Source organism: Megachile rotundata, chromosome 4, assembly GCF_050947335.1.
Source record: "Megachile rotundata isolate GNS110a chromosome 4, iyMegRotu1, whole genome shotgun sequence".
Lineage (NCBI taxonomy): Eukaryota > Metazoa > Arthropoda > Insecta > Hymenoptera > Megachilidae > Megachile > Megachile rotundata.
Genome location: NC_134986.1, coordinates 1,552,690 through 1,579,572, shown reverse-complemented (window position 1 = coordinate 1,579,572; position 26,883 = coordinate 1,552,690). Strand labels below are relative to the sequence as shown.

At 32.5% G+C, this 26,883-nt stretch overlaps 1 protein-coding gene and 2 long non-coding RNA genes across 4 annotated transcripts in view; 1 reads left to right on the top strand and 2 right to left on the bottom strand.

Moving 5' to 3' along the window:
- Positions 1 to 26,883, top strand: part of stmA (Protein EFR3 homolog stmA) — a 47,672-nt gene that overhangs the window by 18,823 nt on the left and 1,966 nt on the right. Inside the window, exons 1-15 of one of the 2 annotated variants that reach the window (XM_012296482.2) lie at positions 15,871 to 16,058; positions 16,206 to 16,282; positions 18,031 to 18,146; positions 18,350 to 18,512; positions 18,683 to 18,835; positions 19,735 to 19,841; positions 19,921 to 20,064; positions 20,180 to 20,258; positions 20,591 to 20,726; positions 20,809 to 21,080; positions 21,151 to 21,323; positions 21,397 to 21,757; positions 21,832 to 22,031; positions 22,151 to 22,250; positions 22,312 to 22,467. In XM_012296482.2, coding sequence (XP_012151872.1) covers positions 16,052 to 16,058; positions 16,206 to 16,282; positions 18,031 to 18,146; positions 18,350 to 18,512; positions 18,683 to 18,835; positions 19,735 to 19,841; positions 19,921 to 20,064; positions 20,180 to 20,258; positions 20,591 to 20,726; positions 20,809 to 21,080; positions 21,151 to 21,323; positions 21,397 to 21,757; positions 21,832 to 22,031; positions 22,151 to 22,250; positions 22,312 to 22,467 — 2,244 coding nt within the window. In that variant the 5' untranslated portion in view covers positions 15,871 to 16,051. Of the gene's footprint in view, positions 1 to 15,870; positions 16,059 to 16,205; positions 16,283 to 18,030; positions 18,147 to 18,349; positions 18,513 to 18,682; positions 18,836 to 19,734; positions 19,842 to 19,920; positions 20,065 to 20,179; positions 20,259 to 20,590; positions 20,727 to 20,808; positions 21,081 to 21,150; positions 21,324 to 21,396; positions 21,758 to 21,831; positions 22,032 to 22,150; positions 22,251 to 22,311; positions 22,468 to 26,883 lie in introns of those variants that run through there. The other variant, XM_076531299.1, reaches the window with a different exon arrangement.
- The window catches only part of LOC143264384 (uncharacterized), a 31,152-nt gene continuing 13,001 nt past the window's right edge, over positions 8,733 to 26,883 (bottom strand). The window contains exons 3-5 of the long non-coding RNA XR_013038104.1: positions 18,615 to 18,795; positions 11,054 to 11,285; positions 8,733 to 9,422 (exon numbers count right to left, since the gene is read on the bottom strand). This is a non-coding gene — a long non-coding RNA (uncharacterized LOC143264384). The remainder of the gene's footprint in view (positions 9,423 to 11,053; positions 11,286 to 18,614; positions 18,796 to 26,883) is intronic.
- LOC143264385 (uncharacterized) lies at positions 23,647 to 26,880 on the bottom strand. The gene is made up of 2 exons (XR_013038105.1): positions 24,954 to 26,880; positions 23,647 to 24,816 (listed from the first exon to the last, which is right to left on the bottom strand). It is a non-coding gene; the product is annotated as an uncharacterized LOC143264385 (long non-coding RNA).

Here is a 26,883-nt window from a genome sequence, read left to right as displayed (position 1 = left end):
ACGAATTAATAAGTTTCTAGAAGTTGAGGGTAAAAATTTTGAGCGATTATTGTAACGTTCTTAAATGAAATAAAATACCTCCCAAAAAAATAACATTACTATTTTAATATGAAAAAGTATTTTTGACATAAACAAAAAATCAACTAGGTATTTTAAGAAATTTTGTTGTAAGCTCAATATTGAACTTAAATGTATCAAACAAAAGTCGTACATTTTTTCGTGTAAAATATGATTCCGGCAAAAAAAATATGGGTTTATGATAAAAAAAAGACTAGATGACTTTGAAATAACCTTGAAGATGCTCATGCACACTACCAAAGTCAAAAGCTAAGTACTTCACATTTCTACTTCTGTAAATCGAGTAATATGTTAATAAAAATATCATGTAATATGGGTTTTGAATTCGTCTCGATATCCTCTAAAGCTGTGAATAAAAAGAAATGTATGTTCCTATTTAAAAAACCCAAGGTGACCTTGACTTTGCCAAGAGAACAAACTGTTTTCAAAATTTGCTTTACTAATATCTATTGTGCACTTCATACCCTGCAAATTTTATTCTAAACTTTTTTTCGTAAGATGGCTGCAAGTGGGAGAAAAATCGTGAGTAGCGTTACAGGTAACACCCTGTATATCCGATTCTCGTGTTCGAAGCTATCGCAATGACAAGATTTTACTTGATTAACACGCTTATAATAATGAATCCTACCTAAGTGTAATTCGGTTTCTAGATATATATATAAATGAAATTCTACAAAATTAATAATGTTAGCGCTTTATAATCTACCGCTGCGAGGAATTCGACCTAAGTGAGTTCTCTAAGCGCTCCTAAATACGCTTTCGCAAAAATTAGACAGATTTATCTACTATCTAACGCGATGTAGTCGACTACGTAAATTACGCTAAAGTGAGAACAGTATTCTTTTAATAACTCGAATTATCAAAATTTATCTGAATCTAAATGAATTACTCTTCGGAACAGTTACTCTTTTATTATCTGATTCGACAACTACTGGTTCATGACCCTTTTAGCCAAAACGAACACTGGCATCCGAAACCAGATCGCTTAATTGGGGAGCCTGTTGTTCACTGGCTACTAGAACGACCCAACGATACCAGAATCAGGTGAATAATATAAGTCCGACAGGGTAGCAAATCAATGGACTCTAATTGTAAAATCGTAATTGCTGAACTGCCGCCCAAAAGACACGGGCTTCAGAGACCAGGCCGCTCAAATGGGGAGCCTGCTATTCGCTGGCTACTAAACTACCCAGAGCGAGCTCCGAGAATCTGATGGCGCGTTAACAATTCGACCAAAAATCAAGTATGAGTAGCTGAGAGCTTTCATTCGATGTCTTAGCCTTTCTTGGCGCAAGGTATAGCACTCTCCTAACGGAGTTTCAGTTACAAGCCGCTCAAATGGGGATCCTGTTGTTCACTGGCTACTAGAACGACCCAGCAACTAAGTAACCAAATGGCAAATACCCGCTTGACCAGTCAAGTATTAAGAATCTTTTTGGCCCTTTGACAGCGAAAACTGTTCCTGTTATGCTTAGTAATGATACTTGTGTCGTGCTTGACTTCGAAGACTTCTGATTTTAGACGGGTTTCGCTCGCCTTTTTATACTCGCAGGTTCGCCGAATTCCTGGAATTTCTGTGACGTCAGAATATCTAAATTTTCATATAAATTCATTATTATACATTAATTATAAAATTTAACGGTTTAATTATATTTTAAATATTGCTCTCTAATTTCTGACTAATAGTTCGGTATTAAAATAATAGTATAACGGTGTTTTAGCGAAAAATACATTTTCTGTCCTTTTCTAATTAACTACGCACGAATTCTACGAGAGCTGAATCTATTCCGATTTACAGCTTTTTAGTTGAAGAAAATAATTGTGGTCCGGCCATGTGTAGTTTAGTACTGGTTGATTTTATGTATATAAATTGATTTAGTTAATTAATTAATTTAATGGTCAATAATACCGTAAATAGAAACAGTAGCTCCATCCTTTTCTAGGATTAGCGCTGATCTCAAGGATATCGGGCGAGTACCGCGGCACGTAGGCACATCATAGCGTAACGGAAATTTCTTATACAAAACTATTTATTAGAAAAATAAAATAAAATAATACATTATCTTGTTCTAATCGTTCTAACTTAATGTTCAATTATTTTTAGAGAAAATATTACCTACTCTAAATCAAAACTATGAGATAATTAATTTAAATGATAATATACAGGGTGTCCCGCAATTAGTGTAGGACCCGAAAAGGGGTGGTAGGTGGGGTGATTCTGAACAACTTTTTCCTTTGCCAAAATATTGGTTGGGGCTCCATTTTCGAGTTATTAGCAAAAAACACTGACCAATGAGAGCGTGCATAGACCGGGCGCGCGAAAGCATGAGCGACAGCTTCGAATATGACGGCTGATCGTCGTCGTAAACAAACGTATCGATACCGTCGGTATAACGTCGGTATATCGTCGGTATAACAGAAAGCTATTAGGTGAAAGTTAAATTGAATAATGAATTAAGAAGTTAAGAATAATATTAAGTTCTTCGTAATTCGTGAATGGGAGATAAACCAATTAGTTGTTGTTTACCCAGACCAAGTATCTTGTATTTATTTTAAGTCTTCAAAAAGGAAAAAGAATAAATTCACGAAAATTTATTCTGTCGATTATTTTAATGAAGCAAATGAATAAATTCACGTTTCAAAACGAATGAGTACCTTCCCTACGAAATGGGATAAAACTGGAATAAAATATCTAATGCAGTACCTCATTGAAGTGAAATAAATCAATTGCTGCGTACGTATAATTTTAAAAATACGGAAACAACTTAAATAAAACTTACCCATTGATTCATGAAAAAACTAGCTTCCATAAAAAATATTTGTGTCACCGGGTAGATCCACCGATCAGAGCATCAACAGCTGATATCCTGGCAGGGTCAATGAACTCTCAATTTATTTCACTGTCTCTTTCTAATAATTGCACAACATAAGCACGACCGGTAAACGGACCGAATGAAAACGCGTGAACGATTATTCATAGATATGTATGTTTAACGATACGCTATATTCTCATTATAAGGTATCCGAATTGAGGAATCGATATTATATTGTATTTTATTAGAAGACATTGTTAGACTGGCCACGGATCGCGGTTTCGTTCTCGATCGCGAGGCATACATCGCGAACGGTTGCCATGCAACGATGATCTGTTGAACGACTGCGGCGTCGATCGACAGTCATCGTTTATTGTCGAAAGATACGTGTTGAAATAAAATGTATCGTTGTTTTTAATAAAAAATTCTGTTCTTTTGCTTTCAAGATAATATAGTTCAAATTATTTATGAATATTTGTTTATGTGTTTTCATTCGTCGTATTTATGTGTTGATCTCACAGTGAAAATTAGTGAAAATTAGTGAAAAATGACAGAAAAAAGTGATAATAAAAACTAATAATGAAGGGTGACAGTGATAGGTAACAGTGAAGTTTCTTGAGTTTTTTCAGAGTTTCTATTATTTATGAGAACAGTAGGGATCGGTGGATTGGCCTAGTGACAGAGATGCATTTTCATCGTGATTATTTGCGGTTCAATGGGTGAGTTACATTTAAATTTATTAATTATTCAATTCAAATTTTTATTTGTTGAATAGAAAAGCTATTTAATTTTTTAAAAATGAGAATTTGATCTTTTTCATCATCACAATATCGAACGAAAATAATTTTCCATATTTTATCCGTTATTTCTTTGCCATAACGAATAAACGTATCAAATAAATTCGATTTACTTTGATTACGTGAGTAGAGACTAATTTTGTTATTTCTTATTCATGAATGAATGATAATTCAACAATAATCAAGATTTTTTTATTCATTATTCAATGTAACTTTCATTTAACAGCTTTCTATTATACCGACGTTATTCCGACGTTATACCAACGTTATACCGACAGTATCGATACATTTGTTCACGACGACGATCGGCCGTCATATTCGAAGCTTTTGCTCACGCTTTCGCGCACCCGGTCTATGCGCGCTCTCATTGGTCAGTGTTTTTTGCTAATAACTCGAAAATGGAGCCTCAACCAATATTTTGGCAAAGGAAAAAGTTGTTCAGAATCGCCCCACCTACCACCCCTTTTCGGGTCCTACACTAATTGCGGGACACCCTGTATATATATATTGGTTACCGACTGTCGAATCTAATAGGATCGATATAATCGATACGTGACATACTGTCGGTAATTTGCAACTACTGTCGATAATTATCGATTCCCATTGGCAGATATAAGATTGTCGTGATGATGGTGATAGGAAAAAAGGTTTCCCCAAGGATGTTACAATAATATACATATCTTTCAAATGTAATCAAGCGTAGGTTTCTTATTTTTTTTCAATTTTCATTTATTTACTCTACACTTTATGAGATAATAATTCAAAATTCTATATTTTTATCAATTTCTTATAAAGTTATATAATGTTCCTTAAAAAAATGAAAATGATCTTAGTATTATATATAGAAAAATAATTTTGCCGATTTTATTTTTGCAATTTATTAACGATTGAACATTGATAACCTCTTATTTTCAACACTTTGTTATATAATCAGTGGAAATATCTGAACAAATATTAGTGGATTACAATCAGATCAGAAAGACACGTTACTTCCAAACATATCGAATTAATAGGAATATGTTTAAGACCTATTAGAACATATTTTAAATATACAGGGTATTCTATAGATCGTACAAAAGTGCCGAATAGGAGTTAGTTTTCGAGACAATCAAGCCTGAATATTCGTTAAATACACATGTACCCAATTAGCCACGGGCTGTGTAGTTTACCCAGTCTAGCTTGCAACTGCTTGTTTGTACGCACTACAAATACGTAAATGGCCTTTTGTAATTTTAACTCATGAATTAGCAATATCTCTAACACTGATGTAGATATCGGGAAATATACTGATCGCGAAGACAATGCCGTAATTCGTACATTAAAAGCTTGTTATGGGAATGCTTCTGTTGTAGTAATATATTACAGATATAATGAAATACAAAAATTTATAAAGTATAACTATAACACGTAAAAAATAATTGTCAGAAAAAAAATACACAGACTTCGAAATGCACTAAAAAGTATAAAATAATTTCTATTTCCTAATGAAGTAATTTCTATTTCATTCAATCATACAATTACGTAACAGATATGAATGAAACCTATTTACTCGTTAGGTAGTATATTAAATACATTTCAACCTTTTCGGAGGCGGCGCAAAATTAAAAGATTTTCTTGAACATGTTAACCTTTGGATAGCCGAACGTAGGCAAAGCTTGTATAGCTATTTTTTTTTTCTATACATATAACTCGACAGCACGCCGCGAAGTAGGTGTTAGTGCGTATAGAATGTAACTGTGCAAACCGGCAAATTTCTTCTCGGGCAGACAGTTTGTACTCGAGATATTTTCCTATCGAGCAAATTCCCCCAACAGATGCATTTACGTATATTACGTATATTTACGTATATTACCAGATATATCTATAATGGTTCGTATTCTTTCTCAGGATTTATTAATTTCCAATACGCCATACCACAATCAACTGGTTATTGGCAGCAACGTTTACTGAGGTATTTTTAATTTTGCGCCGCCTCCGAAAAGGTTGAAATATATTTAATATGCTACCTAACGAGTAAATAGATTTCATTCATATCTGTTACGTAATTGTATGATTGAATGAAATAGAAATTACTTCATTAGGAAATAGAAATTATTTTATACTTTTTAGTGCATTTCGAAGTCGGCGTATTTTTTTTCTTAAAAGTATTTTATTTCACGCTTTTTAGTAGAATGGGGAGAATTGTATAGGATACTGTGAGACAGTTCTTCCGGGCTTTTTTTTTATCTGCGTAAATATCATGAACATAATTAAGTAAAAGACAACATGGATATTCGTTTTTCAATTTTTTTTTGCAACAATAATCCTTTGCAACTAAAAAATGAAAAAATTTTTGGTAATGGTACCAATGGGGAGTCAGGACCTACCAGATGCAAAAGGTTTCATTCCGATCGGTCCATCCAGCTGGGTGTAGTCGGCGAACATACATAGAAGGAAAAAAAAACATACTGATCGAATTGAGTAACCTCCTCCTTTTTCGAAGTCGGTTAAAAATATTATCCCCACTACTGTGGGAACGATCGCTCGAGACGCCCGAAGTTTGTTCGCCGAGAAATGTAACAATATCCGGGTTTGGGTATATCCGTGAAACAACACCAATACAAATATAAAACTTTTTTTATTTCTTATTTTCTCATTATCAAATTTTTACCAATAGATTCTTCGTACTTCTCTGATCATAAAATAATTTTCAGAAAAAAAATACACCGACTTCGAAATGCACTAAAAAGTATAAAATAATTTCTATTTCCTAATGAAGTAATTTCTATTTCATTCAATCATGCAATTACGTAACAAATATGAATGAAACCTATTTACTCGTTAGGTAGTATATTAAATACATTTCAACCTTTTCGGAGGCGGCGCAAAATTAAAAGATTTTCTTGATCATGTCAACCTTTGGACAGCCGAACATAGGCAAAGCTTGTATAGCTATTTTTTTTTTCTATACATATAACTCGACAGCACGCCGCGAAGTAGGTGTTAGTGCGTATAGAATGTAACTATGGTCTATCTAGATTCATAGAGTATGCGACGGAAAGACTCGATCGCCGCATGTACTATAAAGATAGAGCCCATCTGCCGCAAATTTGGTAATCCCCGCGTCGTGGGCTCCGTTTATAGGTTCTTAGATCCATGGCTTCCACATGCGAACAAAGTCGATTCAATTTCATTTATATCAGAAACGTTGCGAAATGAAGATGCAGTCGTTACATTTTTCGTATATTACCAGATATATCTATAATGGTTCGTATTCTTTCTCAGGATTTATTAATTTCCAATACGCCATACCACAATCAACTGGTTATTGGCAGCAACGTTTACTGAGGTATTTTTAATTTTTCGCCGCCTCCGAAAAGGTTGAAATGTATTTAATATACTACCTAACGAGTAAATAGGTTTCATTCATATTTGTTACGTAATTGCATGATTGAATGAAATAGAAATTACTTCATTAGGAAATAGAAATTATTTTATACTTTTTAGTGCATTTCGAAGTCGGTGTATTTTTTTTCTGAAAATTATTTTATTTCACGCTTTTTAGTGGAATGGGGAGAATTGTATGGGATACTGTGAGACAGTTCTTCTGGGCTTTTTTTTTTGTCTGCGTAAATGCCATGAGCATAATTAAGTAAAAGACAACATGGATGTTCGTTTTTCAATTTTTTTTGCAACAATAATCCTTTTCAACTAAAAAATGAAAAAATTTTTGTAACGGTACCAATGGGGAGTCAGACTCTACAAGATGCGAAAGGCTTTGTTCCGATCGGACCACCCACCTAGGAAAAACCGCCGAACATGCATAGAAAAAATAATCCTTTGCAACTAAAAAATAAAAAAAATGTTTATTAGAACGGTAGGGAGACTGTACCAAGCAATGGGAATAATACACCAACGTCAACGTGAACTCATCTTGCTGCATAAGTTGCGTGTCAAAGCGGCAAAGCTTAGTTAGTGTTTTGGTACTGTGCATTGTAATTGCCCTTTCTTGTCTTTCCCGTGCATAGCACGGGGCTTTCCACTAATAATAATAACAATAGCTATTCGCTACTATCACGAAAACTAAAGTTTTCCGTCAATTATGCATAAGGAAAAACTCGTTTAGAATCATGCTACTAATAACGTATTAGAATGACATAAAAATCGTTCGAAGTTGGCTTCAAAAGTTAACAACAATTTCTGTAATATCTCGAAAACAAAAGCTTTCCGTCAATTTTGCAAGAGGAAAAAGTTGTCCAGAACCACGCCCCTAACAACATATTCAAAGGACATTAAAATCGTTCGAAGTTGATTTCAAAAGTTAACAACAATTTTTGCTAATATCTCGAAAACTAAACATTTCCGCGAAATTTGTATATGAACAAAATTGTTCAGAACCATGCCCCTGACAACATATTAAAAGGACATTAAAATCGTTCGAAGTTGATTTCAAAAATTAATAACAATTTTTTTCGCTAATATCTCGAAAACTAAACATTTCCGCGAAATTTGTATATGAACAAAATTGTACAGAATCATGTCCGCGATAAGATATTGAAAGCGCACTAAAATCGAGAAAAGTTTATTTTAAAAGTTGCCGGTTTTTCTGCAATAACAACACTCTGCAATTAAAAAATGAAAAACTTTTTATTATGGTACCAATGGGGAGTCTGAACCCACCAGTTGCAAAAGGCTTCGTTCCGATCGGTCAACCCAGTTAGGCGAAATCGGCGAACATACATAGAAAAAGAAAAAAGTTGCCGGTTGTTTTGCAATAACAACACTTTGCAATTAAAAAATGAAAAATTTTTTGATAATGGTACCAATGGGGGGTCAGCACCTACCATATGCAAAAGGTTTCATTCCGATCGGTCCATCCAGCTAGGCGCAATGCGCGAACATACATAGAAAAAGAAAAAAGTTGCCGGTTGTTTTGCAATAACAACACTTTGCAATTAAAAAATGAAAAATTTTTTGATAACGGTACCAATGGGGGGTCAGCACCTACCATATGCAAAAGGTTTCATTCCGATCGGTCCATCCAGCTAGGCGCAATGCGCGAACATACATAGAAAAAAAAAAAAAAAAAAAAAAAAAAAAAAAAAAAAAAAAAAAAAAAAAAAAAAAAAAAAAAAAAAAAAATACTTATCGAATTGAGTAACCTCCTCCTTTTTCGAAGTCGGTTAAAAATGAGACCAAATACGATATAATTTGGACTATACTTATTTATTTAATTAACGATATAAGTTTTTAACGCAGAGAAGAATAGCGAATGAAAAAGAAAGAGATGTTGCGATCGTGACAGTCGGCAAAGACCAAAAGTTTGTTCAATTACTTACAATACTAATGCGTTGCTAACTTTTTTATTTTTCATCCATTTTTTTATACAAATTTCTTCGTCATATTTATGACAATTTTCTGATTAAAATGAGACCAAACACGACGTAATTTGAGTAATATTCACTTACAATATCTTTTTGGAATAAAGTCATCAATGTACGCGTAACATTTGAAATTACAAGCAAATACGAGGTGTGACACAAAAGTAACGAGACTAGTCCAATAAATCATTGTACCTACAGAATCAGTTCTCCGTGACATTATCACCTTCAAAGTAGTCCCCTTCAGCATTCACACACTTATGCATTCGGCGCTGCTATTGCTGGTAACAATTCTGGAACGAGGTTTTTGGAAGTCCTTTCGGACGATTCTCCGTTTTTGCCTGAACCTCTTCAACTGAGGTGAAATGGGTTCCCTTTAAGCAAAATTTAACTTTAGGAAATAAAAAAAGTCGCATGAAGCCAAATCAGGCGAATAAGGAGGATTCCCTATCACAATAATAATTTTGCTGGTCAGAAACTGCTTGACAGATAGTGCCGTGTGAGCGTGTGCTTTGTCCCGGAGCAACAGCCATCCATCGCTTCACAACTGTGGCCTTTTTTTCCTAATTTTTTCACGAAGTCTTTTTAGTATTTCAATGTAATAGTGTTAGTTAACAGTCTGACCACTGGGAAACCACTCAATCATTACAATTCCATTAATGTCGAATTTTGATTTTGACATGCGTTCTTTTTTGGATTTTGGGGATCCTGAAGACTTCCATTGCATCGACTGGCGCTTACTTTGTGAGTCATAGGTAAAAATACATGTCTCATCACATGTTACAATAGATTTCAACAAATTTTACAAGAAACTTGATGTTTATTCGCTGTTCGGTTTTTACGTTAGACATTTTTCCGGCAGAATGCAGTTGCACGTGTTCACTAAATAACGCAATATTTCCAAATGGTATGACCGACTCAATCGAAATTGGCAACATGGATAGAGGAGGTATGTGGGATGATGCCACAAAAACAATTGCTGCTAATTCCATTGTTTTTTCAAGTTACAGACCTAGTCTCGTTACTTTTGTGTCACACCTCGTATGACTCGAATTACGTCGCGTTTGGTCTCATTTTATCTCATTTCAATATGTCACTGTTTGTTTATGTTCGGTCTTCTTCGCTCAAAATGAAGTGTACCTTTACGATATAGGCAAACAGCGATCGCGTTATTTTTTTTTTTCTGTCCTTTCTACTTTCAGTAAAACATCAATCAATGTAGGATCTGTACGATATACGCACAACTTCATATCAGAAAGTTTTGCGTATATAGTATATTTACTGTAATAAGTCGCGTAACTAGACGGTATACTTCGAGTGGCTAAGATACACCAACAGGATGGGTTTTTTTGGAGTGAATTATAATTAAATGAACAATTGAATATATTCTCCAAAAACCGGGGTTTACAAGTGTTAAATGTACTGGTCGGTTAAGGTTAACTCTAATTTAAAAGAGTTAAATACTATTATAGTTGAATTTAATTAGTTTCCATTCCGACGGAGTAAGAATCAAATCCTTCCTTGTTTTAGTGAAAAACAAGCAAACGGGGATCCAAGAGAATCGAAATAATGCCTAACAGCAGACTTACGTACGGACGTGCACAAACTCACGGACAATAATATGTCCGCGCACCAGTGCTTTTGCACTCGTTCGGGGTAGTCGCTCTCCCGGTTGCTCAAGACGGTAGCGGGACTCAAGGGAGGTCAAAAAAAAATATCCAATCCACAAGCGAACCGAGACAAAGACTAATCTGAATCCGGCCCTGCTTAACAGGGCGCGGATGTACTTCCACGCTTATACAGATATACGCAAAAAAACCACTATCATGCACTTCTAATCCCACAAAGTTTGCTGCCACCATGAATCTAACTTCAAATGGTGTTACCACCAAGCTGGCGCGGAACCTGGTAGAGCCACTGTACCTCCCACAGAACCCATGTTATCCAGGCTTCCCTTAAAACGTTTGATAGGTCTTCGTCGGGGGACCTTACGGATTAAACTTACAACATATTATTACTGTCGGTGGCATCCGTTGCTCAGAAACATGAGATTGGTGTTTCCCCACGACAGTTTTAGAGTAAGAATCATGTTGTCTGCGATCACGGACTCATCTCGGATACTAGGCTTGGATGGGATGACCGTACACTTATCCCCTGTTTCCGTCACGTATCCATGCTAACAGGATTCTTCCTATAACGTTTGATGGGTCTTCGTTGCGGCCACTCTCGCAAGATCTCTACAACATATAAAATTCTATCAGCGGCATCCGTTGCCCAGAGATTGGGATTGGGTAGCTCCACCGATAGTTCTACGGGCACGGATCGTGTTTTCTCCTCTGCACCCGACACATTCCAAACTCTACGATTTTTGCGTCTCAAATTTACTTGATTCTAAATATCCATAGGACGGGACCACTCTTGTCGCACACATGGGTTTCAATCGCCGAAGGTCACCTTCGCAGAACCTCTACCACGTAATTTTGTACACGATGGCATCTGTTACCGGGGGATCCGGGATTGAGTAGCTCCTGTCGGAGCTTTTTGGGGTTAGCAGTACGTAGTCTCCGGGATGTCGTCTCGAATATTAGGTTGAAGTCCCGACACCTCAAACGACCACCCCGTCACGCTAATCCTTGGGTTCAAGTTCGAATGATTCAAAACTCTACCACACATAATTATTTCTGCCGCTATTTGCACTTTTAACCAGAGCCCTGGAATCGTACAACAACAAACGACAGTTTTATGGCCTGTAGAGTGTGGTCTGCCGAACCGAGTGGTTTGATCTTTGGGTGGGCCCATTGTGCGCTTTCCTCGCCTTGGGGGTTCCCCGCGATCAGGGACGTAGGTACTTAACAATAAGACCGTTTTTATGACTTACTACTCAAATCGAGACGTTTCTGCTGAAAATCAGTAAATCTCTAAGCGTTATATCTCGAAAACTAATGAAAATCAGTTAAATACATTAAATCTTAATGAATTCATCTTGAAAAGCACTATCGCCTGATAAAAAAAAAATACATAGTTCCATTTAAAAAACGAAACTTCATCATTATATCTTTTACATTAATAATAACATTAAAAAAATTTTGTTTACGCCAAAACATAGAGCCCCTTTTATCCTGCAATGTCCATATAAACGCTTTTTCGTATCATCGTTCGTGAATATCGCGCTGTCACACTTAGGCGTGGACACCTTGTATGTAAAAAGACGATTAATGGGCGAGTATGTAGTAAAAATGGAAAGTTAAGAGAGTGTTTTATAAGGGATGAGATATACATATGCTGTAGATGAAGAATATACCTTCAAGTTGCGTCAAGCTGTAGTAAACTTTGCGTTAAGCTGCGCAAAGTAAACAAGAGGCGACACTCTCTGTTGGCACCTTTGATCACTCGAAAACGCTATCCCCTTATAATGGTTTTACAAACGAGCGGAAAATATAAATCAAGCAAATCTACTTTCATGTCAAACTCTGGTAATTTGGAATGTATTTATAATAAATTTTCTGTATATTACTAATACATATTGTCTTTTGAAGTATTTCCATCAATTTTACGATGTTGAAAAGTTGAAAAAGAAAAATTTGAAGAATATGTATTTCGGAAATGATTATTATACATAACATGTAAGAAAATGAAAAACTATATGTCACAAAAAATTACATATTAATGTGATTGCAGAGATATGACAAAATATTTATTACAAATAAATTACTGCCGAATGTACAGGTTTAAACTATTCTTCTTCAACCGCCATATTTCCACACAATGCACATACGCACACCTGATTCTTTTGATTTGAGCATTTAAATTCGTGGTGTCCACCAACTTTGATATAGGTTTGTAGTGTCCTATCTCAGGTCAGGACTCTACTTTACCGACTCTCATGAAGTACGGTAAATAATTACACTCTCCTTATGTAATGAAATTATTAAAGTTTATTCATACAATGATTGCTTATTAGCCTATGATTTCTTTGCAAAAATACACTAAATTTAAAAGTTCTAAAAAAAGTGCACTAACTTGAGTAATATTTGTCATGCCGATATATTATTACCACGATAACATAAAAGTAATGCTCCGACATCTTCAATAAAAAATTGCACAATTTCCGATCTTTCACAACTACAGTTTGCGATTAAAAAAATCTAAAAAAATTCTATAATGTAGGAATTTTATAAATAATTTTAACTGAAACAATAATAATAATCCAAACTACAACTCCACACCTCCAAACCTATGAAATACAATAAACTCTATTATCATTAACCAGACTTTTACAAATTCCACGATGTGTACCATTCAAACTCTTATCAACGACTCTCTCTTCTTCTTTAATTATACCTCGTTACCTCGTAACCAACAAAAACAAAAATGAAAAGATATCGCATGATACAATCGATTCACTATCGAGTTATAAATTACATTCACGTCGCCGAATTTCAAATTTTTCCTGTTACTACGCCCATGGATGAAATATGGGGTTAAAACTTGGTATGAAATGTCTTTTCGGATATGTTATTGACTAATGTATGGGTGTTTTATTTGGCTCAAGAATATCTCTACTATCTTCTTTGAAAAAACCCTTTACATATTTTATAAAATCAGGTCTATCGAAAAAGACATTTATTGTTTGGCTTTTATGCATTAAAACATACAAATGTTATCTATATGTAACATGTAACATAAAAGTTATTTGGACACAACCAAAGGTGTTTTAGAATCATATAAATGTTTCTTTCAATAAACTGTTTAATTTGCAATAGATATTTTTAATTGTGGGTTTAAATATTGTCCCTATTATTTATAATCAGGACTGAACTAACCAATCAGTTACAAAGTACCTCTAAATAATACTAAACAATTTGTTATACCCCTACTAAGCATTAAAATTAAAACTGCAATGTTGTCAAACTTTAATCATTTGAACCTCTATAAGATTAAAATTTTATTCATTCTTTTCCACTTCACTGTGAAAACTTCTATAAGTCAAAATAAAACTTACTTTAACTTGAATAATTTGCCAATTGTACGAATACATTATTTCACCTTTCTTACATAAAATTATAATAGTCAGATTTTTACAAATGAAAGATTACCTCTCTTAAGTTGAATTTTAAAAATTATTCAATCTATATTTCCTTTTTTTAACCATTAATTTGAACTGCAGTAAAAACATGCTAGAATAAAGTTTTTTAAAAAGAAAGCACAAACTGTTTCCTTGAACTCCGTAATTCAAACAACATGTTGTATGAGTAACGTACATAATTCCTACATAATTATTGCTTTTATTTAATGATTCAAATAAATCATCAAAAAGTTTAGAAATATTTTTGCTTTATAATCTTCTCTTTTCTATTTTCATTTCACAAATTCAAATTACATTGTTTTCATCTGAATCTATTTTGTTCAAATAACAACCTAAATTATATTAGATAATATATTACAGTTTTAATTTTAATATTTGCTAGGACTTTGAGAAATTACTTATTGTTTAGAGTAAACAATATTTAACCCTACAAGTATGAATATTTATTAAAGATTAAATAATTTATTGAAAAGTACATTTATAAGGTATACTTAATGTATCGCCTGATGGATCTATTGCTCGAATTGGTCAAAAAAGAAGAAAGTCATCTAGGCTCACATATATCTTCAGTAGTAGAAACTATTGGCTCAAGTGATCATGCATAACAATATAGGCAAAGAACAAGAAAAATCAACAAACATTCAGAGTGGTTACTGCAAACAACAGAATGTTTGAAACTGTTTAAAGTGGTTTAGGTGGTACATCTCTTAAACCAGAAACAACCTTATATATATCAATTATAGTTGTTTGCAATAGAAAGATGTTTATGATTTTAAAATACATACAATTGTTTGCAACCATTCTCAATTAACATTTATAATATATATTTAATTGACAAAAACTAAACTATAAATTTATTTTTTAATAAAACCAATTTCATAAAATATGTATAAGTTTAACATAAATGTTATTTAAATTTTTTAATTAACATTTTTAATTTAAATTTTAAATAAATTATGTTTTTAATTTGTATTAATTGTTGGTAAATAAAAATATTGCGCATATTGACCAAAAGTTTAGTCCTAAAAGGGTTAAAAATGATTAAAAACGATTTTCACCAAAAATCAACTGTAACATAACCTTAAAATAAGACGGTGTAAATGTCACCTATTAGAAAATTCGAAAACTAATTGTCATTAATAATCAAGTAATGAATACTTTGCTAGTAAAAGAAAAATTTTTGATACGCATTTAGGTGTAGATATGTATATTCTTCCCAGCTGCCAAGTTGCGCCAAATCTGTATTCACGCGTACTTACAGAAGCTGATTCGTTGACAAAAGTTAGACGAAAACTGTAACCTGAACAGTTATTAGGGGTTTCAATTTGTAGCAGATCGTAGCTGACACTTTACAAATTTCGAATAAAGATCACATTCAGAGCACATTGAGAGCAGAACAAAGATTACATTATTTTAAATTAACTGTAATATCTTGTCTTTGATTTTTATCAATAATAATAAACTTTTTATCAATTTATCGGAAATATGGCTTTCCTTATTCCATCACCAATTACTATCTTCAACAGTAATATTTTATAATTATCTCTTATCAATAGTCCTTGTTAAAGAATAAATGTATCTGTTATCAAATAAAGATTTTAAATTTTACCTTCGTTTAGCATACTGAACATGCGCATTACTCAGCAATTGTGATTACCTATATGTATATATAAATATATGCATATTGTCAGACGTAAAATATTAATTTATATATACTATTTTACAAATATCAGTATTTTTCGCACTCCATAAAACGTCAGAATTATGAACAATAATACAAACAATAAACAATAAACAATAGGCAATAATACGAAACTTTCAGCGATTATTTATCGTATGTAGTTACATTTCTATGTAGTGGTAGCGTCTGCGATCGAAGTTTAATCAGCTGTGCAGTGATTCCTTAGTCGTAACGAAATGCTTGGTAAATATTACGGATTTGTCTTAAATTGAACACTTTATACTTCAAATGATTTTAATTAATTATATGTTATTATTGTTGGTGAACAAATTTATGCGTTTTGCGAAAGTATATTTTTCATCTATAATATTTCTTTTATATTTTTATTAGGTTGTTGTTGGTGCTGTTCTGCTTTACGTCCACGATATAAAAGGCTCGTTGACAATATTTTTCCGGTCAATCCACAAGTGAGTATTAAAATATTTACTCTGCCAATTTTTTACAATTCTTATATATATATATATATTTCTAAATTGAAATTCGTCTATAATGCAGTTTTATTTTGTAATTAGTTCTTATATATTATACATATATACAAGTTAATTTAGCGATAATGGTAACTCTAAACACTTTTCATTACTTTTTGTATAATAAAATTAAATATAATTCTATTATAATTATTAGTGCTGCTTAAAATATTAAGCATTATTATTAGATTTATGTTTTATATTCTTTTACTGATATTAATTTTAAGTTGTCTGTATTCATTTTTATGGACGTTACAAATTGCTTAAAACATAATATTACTTTTTAATATTGGAGTTAATTATAAATATTTAGTATTAAAAATTGTTAGGTTAAATTATGAAATTGAAGATTATATAATTATATATATGTAATATTAAATGTCATCTAAGTTATAAATCATAGAAACATTTGAAAAATTATATGAAATATTTATATGATATTGAGTATAAATTAATTATAAATAGAAATCAATAAAATAAATTTTAAATATAACCTCTAATGCACAAGGTATCGCAGAAGGAGTAAAAATTATTTGAGATAAAAACTATGAGAAAAGTTTATATTGACATATGTTCTATTTAATTTTTTTGACAAGTTATAAAAAATTTTAGATTGCAATAATTCTTTTGTTAGATGCATATAATGTCATAAAATTTCTACATATAGTTTACAAATAGAGCGCAATATCCTTTAACCCATTCGAGACGACGATTTTTTTCGAAAACGGTCCCCAGGAGCGAAGCTCTTTTTCTCTTTATATTATTCACTTTTAATAAAAAAAAACTAGATTACTTAGAATGTTTTCATTGCGTGGAGTGGATTGAATACCATGTGTGTAATATAAGGTGATATAAGGTTTTACCTCGATAACAATTTTATTCAGAATAATTGATAATTACTCATTACTACTGTTGCACACCTGGTGTGCAACCGGTCTTATAGCCTTGGAAATCAATTGCACACACAGTGTGCAATCGGTCTCGAATGGGTTAAGTAACATTGCAGCTATATTCTGTGAAACTACTTCTTAACAGCTAAAATTATTAGTAGAAATACATTAAAAAAATGCTCTGCATTATGAACATGCTTTATATTTTGGTATCAGAAAGTATTAAACTATGCAATAGTAACTATTTTTTTATGTATCAATTTGGTTAATTACCTAACCATTTATATTTTAAGTTAGTCAATTTGTAAGACTATTGGTATTCAGTAACATCCATATTAACAATTTGATCCAACAAGCTTCAAATACATAGCTAATTAAACCTACTGAGTCAATTCCATGTATGTTTTGACATGGTTCAAGAAAAATGTGACCATGCCAAAGTAATGAATAAAAATGAGTAAAAATAGTTTTAATGTGAGTCATAAGAATATTAAGTGTTAACATAAGGTATCAACATTAAAATATGTTATGTATGATAGTACAAAATAAAAATTTTAAGATAATTTACTTAGGAAATCGCAAATAAACATATGAGCTATAATACTGTTTAATATAGGCTATATGCAAAAATAACATTATATAAGATCATATGTCATATATTCATATGAACTTTTTTTATTGTTTATATGTGATGAAATTATTTTAAAAATATTTTCTACTTATTCTGGGAAACCCTGTGTAATAAAATAAATCTGCATTTGTATTTCTGACAATATAAATTTGTATTTCTATAATTAGGACGGCTTGGTCAAAAATAATATGGAAAAATTGACCTTTTATTCCTTAAGCAGTCCTGAAAAACTAGATAGAATTGGAGAATATTTATTTCAAAGGGCTTCCAGGGACATTTACAGGTATAATATAAATCAGCCAAATGATAGAGAATAATGTGTAATTAATTTAATAACTGTGGAACATGCACAGTCATGTGATGGATGCAAATTTTTGTTTATGTGTTTCATGTCAATTACATAAATAATTACTCGTTATTCTTAAGATACATTAAGTAATTTTGTATTTACATATGGAAGTTAAAAAAATATATTTGCATTAACAGGAGAAGAAATGGATTTGTTGTTATTGCTATGGAGGCCATGGATCAGCTTTTAGTAGCATGTCATGCACAAACTTTAAATTTATTTGTTGAAAGTTTTTTAAAAATGGTACAAAAGCTATTAGAATCAACAGATCCACAGCTACAAATACTGGCAACACAATCTGTAAGTTTCAATAAATAATGTTATATGTATTTTTATTGTTTCATTAGATTTCAATAAATTACTGTGTGATTGTTTTGTACAGTATACTATTCTGTTTCTTACCGACATCAAAAGTAATTATATTTTTGACATCTTTCGATTCAGTTGAACAAAGTGCTGGCTTCTTCCAGTTTGTCCGGTTTGCCAACATCGAGCAGGATACGCCGTCTTATCACACACGTTACGATTTCTTTGTATCAAAATACTCTGCGATGTGCCACTCCAATCACAGTGACCCTGCAATCTGCAAACAAATACGGCTTGCTGGAATTCAGGGATTACAAGTATGAATTTTACATATATACATACTTGGATCTCAGAACTAAAATATATTATAAAAAGAAGAATAACACTTTATGTTTCCCATCAAAGATTTTTTAATCTTTTTGGTAGTAAAAATTATTTCTACGCCGTTTAGTTTTTAGTCCTTTATATTTGCAGATTCCATAGAAACAAAAATGATAAAAACTATGAGAAACGTAATCAAAATAATTAAACAGATCATATAATTAATTACCTTTTTCATTACACATGTTTTCTGTCCTGTTTCGGCTAACGAGTGAAACTTTTTACAGTAGTGTAAAAATAATATTTAGTTCATATCTGTTTCTGAATCAAATAGTATAAAAGGTTCTTATTGTTAGTATATTCTGATTCTAGTACATTTTATATTTGTAAAGATTTTTTGCAGTATTTAGTATTATAATGCTGTTTGACTTTATAGTTGTGATTAACTTTATCACATAGCTTAAAATAATTTAAGGTTTAAATAATTTAAATAATATATGTTTTAAATTAAAACATATTGATATTGTCACTAAAATTAATTGCATCGCCAAAACCAGATAGTATCAAGTCCAATTTATTTTTTATTTTAAAAACCGGCAGTACCCTGTGTTTGACTTTACTTTTTTTGTAATAAAATGACATATTTTTTATTTGCATTCAAAACATTACATGTAAATTTCTAATGATTTCATAATTGTGTATAAAGCTTTTATACCTGACTTGGTGTCCTCTGAAGTTTGAAAAGTAAGATAATACACTTTGGTTTTGAGATTCAAATATGTAACTTAAGTAATTATTTAATAAACTTTTATATTATAAACCAAAATTAATTATATATTTCGGAATTTAATTTTCTAAATTGAAATAATATTATAACATACAATTTTTAATATAGGGTGTCGTAAGAAAAACGCTTTCCGATGATTTGGTAGAAAATATTTGGGAACCTGTTCACATGGACAAAATTGTTCCATCATTGTTATACAACATGCAAAATTCAAGGTAATGGATCTAATAGCATTCAATGTTCACGTTGACTATGTTAATTATTACATATGTACTAATGATTCTGATTTGCTAGATATTCTAGTAAAGAAGATGCAACATCAGATAGTCCAACGGAAGAACGAACTGATCCACCACAATTTGCTGAAACTTGTATGCGAGAACTCGTTGGACGGGCATCATTTGGTCATATTAGATGTGTTATTAGACCAGTTTTAAGGTTTGTCGATAGTTATATATTCCAATTTTTAATCAACATACATTTTTTTTTATTTGAATAAATCATATAAATAATATTTTGTTGCAACTATTAATACAACATAAATGATTTGCAGGCATTTAGATAATCACCAATTATGGGTTCCTAATTATTTTGCGATTCATACATTTAGGATAATTATGTTTTCTATTCAGGTTAGTAAAACTATATTGAGTTACACTGCTCAACAGCTATTCATATCTAATTTTTAATATTCAATTAGAATTTCTTATAGATTTTTATGCATTGAATAAGAATTAACATATTATTTTTCCTCGATCAGTCTTATAATAATATTTTGTTTTGTCAGAACTGAATCTCTCAAAAATTAAAATTGCTAGCTAAGACCATTCTTCAGGTTCATATTCAGTGCATTATAATATACAGTAAATGTCTATTGAGTATTAGATGTATGTGGAAATGTTAGAATTTTTAAAAGAGCATCATTATTGGCAAATCACAAAATAATAATTTGATTTCTTTTTAGTCTCAATATTCTTATACAGTTGTAGAAGCATTAATGACTCATCTTGATGATCATTCAAAGTCGTCTCCGAAGATTCGTACGAGTATTGCAGATACATTATCTAAAATTATTTCAATAGCAGCTGGTGAAAGTGTTGGTAAGTTTTGAACAATAAAATGGGAACAAAGATCGATTAAAAAATAAGTTAAAATAATTATACATAAATAATCTTTTTTAAGGTCCGTCTGTGTTGGAAATAATAAATTCTTTATTATCTCTTCTTCGAGTCAGTGTAACAAGAAATCAATCGTCAAGTAATGACGAACAGTTATATCAAGAAGCACTTATTAATGCTCTTGGAGAATTTGCAAATCATCTTCCAGATTATCAGAAAATAGAAATTATGATGTTTATTATGAGTAAAGTTCCATACAGTCAGCCAGATCGTATAGTTTCAGTTGGAAAAGGAGACGTATTACTTCAAAGTATTCTTCTAAAATCTCTGTTAAAGGTAATTGTGCATTATTCGATTTAATAATTTTATTAACTTGTGTTGGTTACTGTAATATAATTATTTATAGGTCGGTACAAAATATCAAACTATACATCTAAATACAACATTTCCACCAAGTTTTTTGGAGCCACTGTTAAGAATGTCGCTTGCTGCAGATGCTGAAATGCGACTTTTGGTACAAAAAATATTTCATACTTTAATTGACAGGCATCAGAATATTACAAAACTTGCTAAACCTACGTAAGTTGTCAATAACATATTTTAACGATTTTTTAATAATTTGAACTGTATATTTATCATATTTTTTGAACAGGGTAAATGTTGCGCAACTCGATCTAACTATTGAAAAAGCATCTCGACCAGATGTAATCTTTATTCGTAAACATGGCCCTGAAATTTATTTAGCGTTGTACGAATCATTAGAATTGGCAAGTAATAAAGTTGAAAATGTGGAATCCATATATACAACGTTGGCATTACTTGCTGTAGAATTGGCATCAGAAGAAACAGTATTAGAGTTGCTAAGATTAGTTCTCAGTCTTCAAGATTTAGCTTTAACAAGTGGCCAAATCAGTATTTCCCTGAAATTTAACTTACACGCTATTGTCATCAGTTTGCTGGTACTAATATCTTACGTTTGTAATATTAATTCACTTATGGATTATGCAAATAAAGTGAGTTATTGTGCTTTAAATCTATTTGTACTTTATAATAAGTCATCTGTCTTACTAAATTTATATATTTTAAGATTGCAGAAATTCGGCGAAAGGAGGCACCACATCTTTTACCTGATTTGCAGTCTCAGTATGATAATGGTTTATCTTCAAGATTAACACCAGCTTTATTAGTTGATCAGACTGTTTTAAGTGAGTGTTTAAAAGGAGCTGGCCTTGATAGTGGAAAACTACAACATGGATCCGGTTACAGTACAGTTTCACTACAACATCGGTAATATTACTGATAATAATACTGATAATAATACTTTAAACACACAGTGAATTAATATATTGGGACACTTCTGTTTTCTTTACATTATTATGTATTTTTAATAATGTCAAATTTGTTAGACATTCATGGGTCGATAGTGCTGGACGAAATTCGTTAGGCGACATTAATTCTGGCAATACCGAATTAGACAGTGGTGGTTCATCTCCCGGCGTTCAAAAGGTATATCGTATTTTGAATTTTTCAGTTTCCTATTAACTCTAATTATAATTTTATTTCTTAGAAATTACCGGGAGAAGAATTAACTTTCGAAAGTATGAAAAGAATTCTGACAGAAAATAATAATAATCATATAGTCGCAGAAGAGAAACGAATACAATTATCGCACTTTTTTAGAAACGCACCATTTCAAGATTTGGTATCAAAGACACAACCAAAGGTATGGCATTTTATACACCTTAATCTATAAACATAATTATCTCTTAAATTATTTGCTATTTGAAAAAAACATTTCATGTAAAATTTCGTACATTTTATGAAGGATATCTCATTATAGACACAGACTTTGTCTAAATGGAGGTGCTTGCAAAATTTTTAAGTGATTTTTCTTTTTAGTGAAAATATTTTCTATTTTATATAAATCGATTTTATGGAATAGTCTATACAAAAAGTATTAAGGCATAATATTACAAAATTTGTTCCTAAGATATTTTGTATTTGAAATTTAAACATTTTATTTAAAACAACCTAAAAGACCTTATGACTTGCTGATTTTTTAAACATTTCTTTCAACTTTTCTTATAGAATTTTAAAAACAATTGATCTTTACGTTTAAATTTTTTAAAGCATAGTGTTCCAGTTCATGGTTCTTTTGAGATCTTTTATTTTTTCAGTTAGTATTGCGCGATACGAGGATAAAACCGGCTAAACTTTGTACTTAGTGATCAAGATTAACTTTATGATCATTTTTATTCACGAATCTTCACTGATTCAAAAGTCATAAAATCACGCTATTGTGCTCTGTCACAAATTACAAATCTTTCCATTTTATACATATTTATATACATATATTTGAGTTATACAGGATGTTCGGCTATTGGTGAACATAATTATAAGGGGTGGTAGCTGGGGGGGGGGGGGGGGGGATACTGAACAACTTTTTCCGTCATCAAAATGTTGACTTAAACTTAGTTTTTGAATTATTAACGAAAAACTCGGGTCCGTTAGAGCGCGAGAATAATGCGCGCCCAAATACAGGAGCGACAGCTTGGAGTGACCGTGAACAAACACGTCTGCACCGTGACAGTGTAATCGCTAACAGATAACCACTACACCAAAATTAATTATGATTTCACAAGGTTCACAAGGTTTCAAAAACAGATTTACTAAGAGGCTTAGTAAAGATATCCGCTAGCTGCTCGCTCGTATTTATATATTATAATTCGAAATCTTGCCTTCTTACTGCAGCCTTATGAAATGGTATCATTCATCGATGTGCTCGATGAAATTGCGGATTTTAATGAGTTTAATCGCGTTTTGGTTATCTGTATATATGATAGGAACTTTCACTTTGTATTTGACTAGATCGCTCATTAGACTTTTTGTCCAGATCAGTTCAGTTTTGCTAACTTCCAAGTTACTGGCCCGACTCCAACTTTAATCAAATATTCACTCGTCGATTTTCTCGTAATTTTGTCCCTGGCGAAGTCTGCATCATTATAAGCCAATATTTTTAGGTCATTTCCACGACCTGATAACAGGATACCGTGTTTTATTGTGTCCTTGAGGCATTTCAGAATCCTTTTAATTGCGTTTCAGCGCATCTTCTTCGATGTTTCGGCGTACTAACATTTCTGCATGGACGAAATAAGCAATATTGTAACTGAAATCAGGTAAAGAAATCCCCTAATTGACTCCTTGCAGCATAGTTCATGAATATTGATCCGTCTGAATGCCGCTGGATCTTCATCTCTGGAAACTATCCCAAGGATATAATACTTATTTTTAGTCGCCTGATGACCCACAAATTGGCGAGTTTCATATTGTTCGTTGAACGAGTTATGAGCTCATCATCGATGAATATAACCAGTATCAATATTTACCAGTACCAGTATTTACCAGTATCAGTATTACCGAGGTTTCCTGCTAATTAAATTTTACTAAACACCTTACGAAATTTTTATTTGACTCTTCTGGTTGTTTGTTTAAACCCGTATTAAACAAAGCCCAGCTTTTCAGAGTTTGCAGACGCTTTCTGCGATCTCTTTGAATCACTTCGGTTCCACCGTGTAGATTTCTTCGGTGAGTTCACTATATAAATACACAGTCCTTAGATTGAACTGGAAGATCTGCATCTTTAATGTGGTTGTAGTAGCCAAGATGGCTTGAATTAATCTAAATTTAACGACAAAACTGCAGATTTCTGTATAATTCACTCCTGGTCTCTGCGAAAAACCCATCGCTGCCAATTTCTCCTTGCAACCTGCCTTTCGACCGCACATTGCTAATTTGTATCTCTAGATTCCAATTTCATAATCCCCGAATCACTGTAGTGTACGTAGTTTCAGACGACTGCACCACTTCTTTGTTAGTGGGATGTTCTTTTACACCGCTCTTTGGACTGTTTTCTTCGTCACTAACTAATTCTGGCATTTGTACTTCAACGAGTTTTTCATCTTTGTTTGGTCTTTTTTTTTTCTTTAATTAGTGAGTGTTCTGGCAAGAACTTCCTTATATATATATATATGTATGTATATACATATACATATATGTATAGAATTAAAAGCTTCTGGAATATCACCAATCAAATTCAGTTTACAATGCATTCTTTAATGATATTTTTGTATCATAATCATTAAAATTTCTGATTAAAACAAGATATCTTTGATGTTCAAAAGATTTTGCACGATATCAACCGTATCTTACCGTAAGTTATCTACAATTTTGATGCTTAGATTATATTGAATGTCTTATTCATACAAGTTACGAGATCCAGTCAACACAAATAACTCACACTAGATTTGGGTACTGCTCATGTCTCGACTTGTAACTCTTCATTCGTTGACGAAGTATATGACTCTAAAAAAGAGATTGAATATATTATCAGTTGTCAGTAATACCAAAATCTGTTATACTGATCGAAATACATAATCTATTGCTCAATTCCCGTAAGCTTGTTATCACACATTTCTGTATATGAGTACTTCGGCAGTTTCAAAGTACGGTTTAGCTTATAAATTGCATAAAGCTCGTCAAGTTCAACACGCGTTGTATTTGGTATCTCTACAATTTAAAATATTTTTATTTACATGACATGAAATAATACTTACAAAAATTTCCTTGTCTATGAGAATTATCCTCATAGCAGCAATTTTCCTTACTACGTGTTTGTTTCTTTCCGACTACATGATTTTTTCTCAGGCTAATTACGCCTACTATAGGCTTTTGTTTTTAATCGTTTTACCTTTATGCACAATTTCCCAAAATCGTTTGCTCGAGTTCAAATAAGAGATCTTGACTTATGTTTCTTCGAACTGAATGATTTCATCATCTTTCACAAGTAAAGTACACTTAATGAATAAGAATCGCTAACGACGTAGCGTATGATACACGAGAACTTGTTTGGATATTCAAGAACGTGCAGGATATTGTGGAAGCAGAATATTTTTTTTTTGCCAGCAGAAGATTGTAGTTATATGAGACTACAGTCTCGAGGATGAAATTTACAATATATGTAATCTATATTGAATAATATAGGTATTTTACGTCGTTTTATCTTTGTTTTGCTTGTTGTACATATAAATAATTTGCTTTATTAATTAAAAAATATTACAAAATTTCTCGAAATCGCAAAGAAAATAGCGATGGTGGATTTTAAATATTTTTTATTTGTATATGCAATGCAAATTCGAAGTATATTTTTTGTATATTTTATATAAAGTTTTTTTTCCCTTTTTTTATCGAAAGATATTATATGTGTGGCGTCTCTCCATTTATTGTTTTTTACAAATTTTAATCTTATAACCGTAGACAATTATATAAGGATTGATATTATTACTTCTACGGTTACACGTATCTTATTTATTCCGTTCAGTTTCATTTAAATCGTAACATAAAGGTATAGTCTAATATTATAGTGGTCGCGATATATAATTTTCAAATATTTTATGTTTGACTGCCGTTAATACATAGAATATAAAATATTCGCGTCATATATCACCAAAACTAAGGCTAAGCGACCATTACATTGTGGCGTATCGGCGGGGGGGACCCGGAGGAGGTTCCCTAGAGTGGGGGCGGTCAGGGAAAACAGCCCTCCACGTACCGATGCTTACAGCCACGGACGATTTATTTCACGGGGCGCCAGTGCCAATGCACGCGTCCGCGGTGATCTCCCTTCCGGCTGCTCTATCGGGAGCGGGAGTCAAGGGGGTCAGAAAATGAGTAAAAGACCCGCGAGTTAGTATCCGACACAGTAGCTTTATTCGGGCCTCTCGAATAGACCACACAAGCAAAGAACACAAGAGTGGGCCCCACGCGGTACAGGCAACGGTGAGGAAAAAGGAATTCACTAGCCAATTGCGAGGGAGGCTTTCGCAGCGCAGGGGCACACGGTACGCGCAAGTACAAAAGAAAAAGGCAGAAGAAATGATCGTCCGCAAGGGAACACGCCCTCTTAGGGGTCGTGGACAACAAGGGAACGCTGGTCTTAAACACCAAATACAAAAGCGAGAAAAGAAGAAGTTTGAGCGCAAACCGTTCACGGCCTCTAGGGTCCTCGTCACTAGGGCCAGGGGTCTTATCGCCCTCGCCCACGCGCAAATGAACAGAAAAATAGTGGGTAGGAGATGACTCC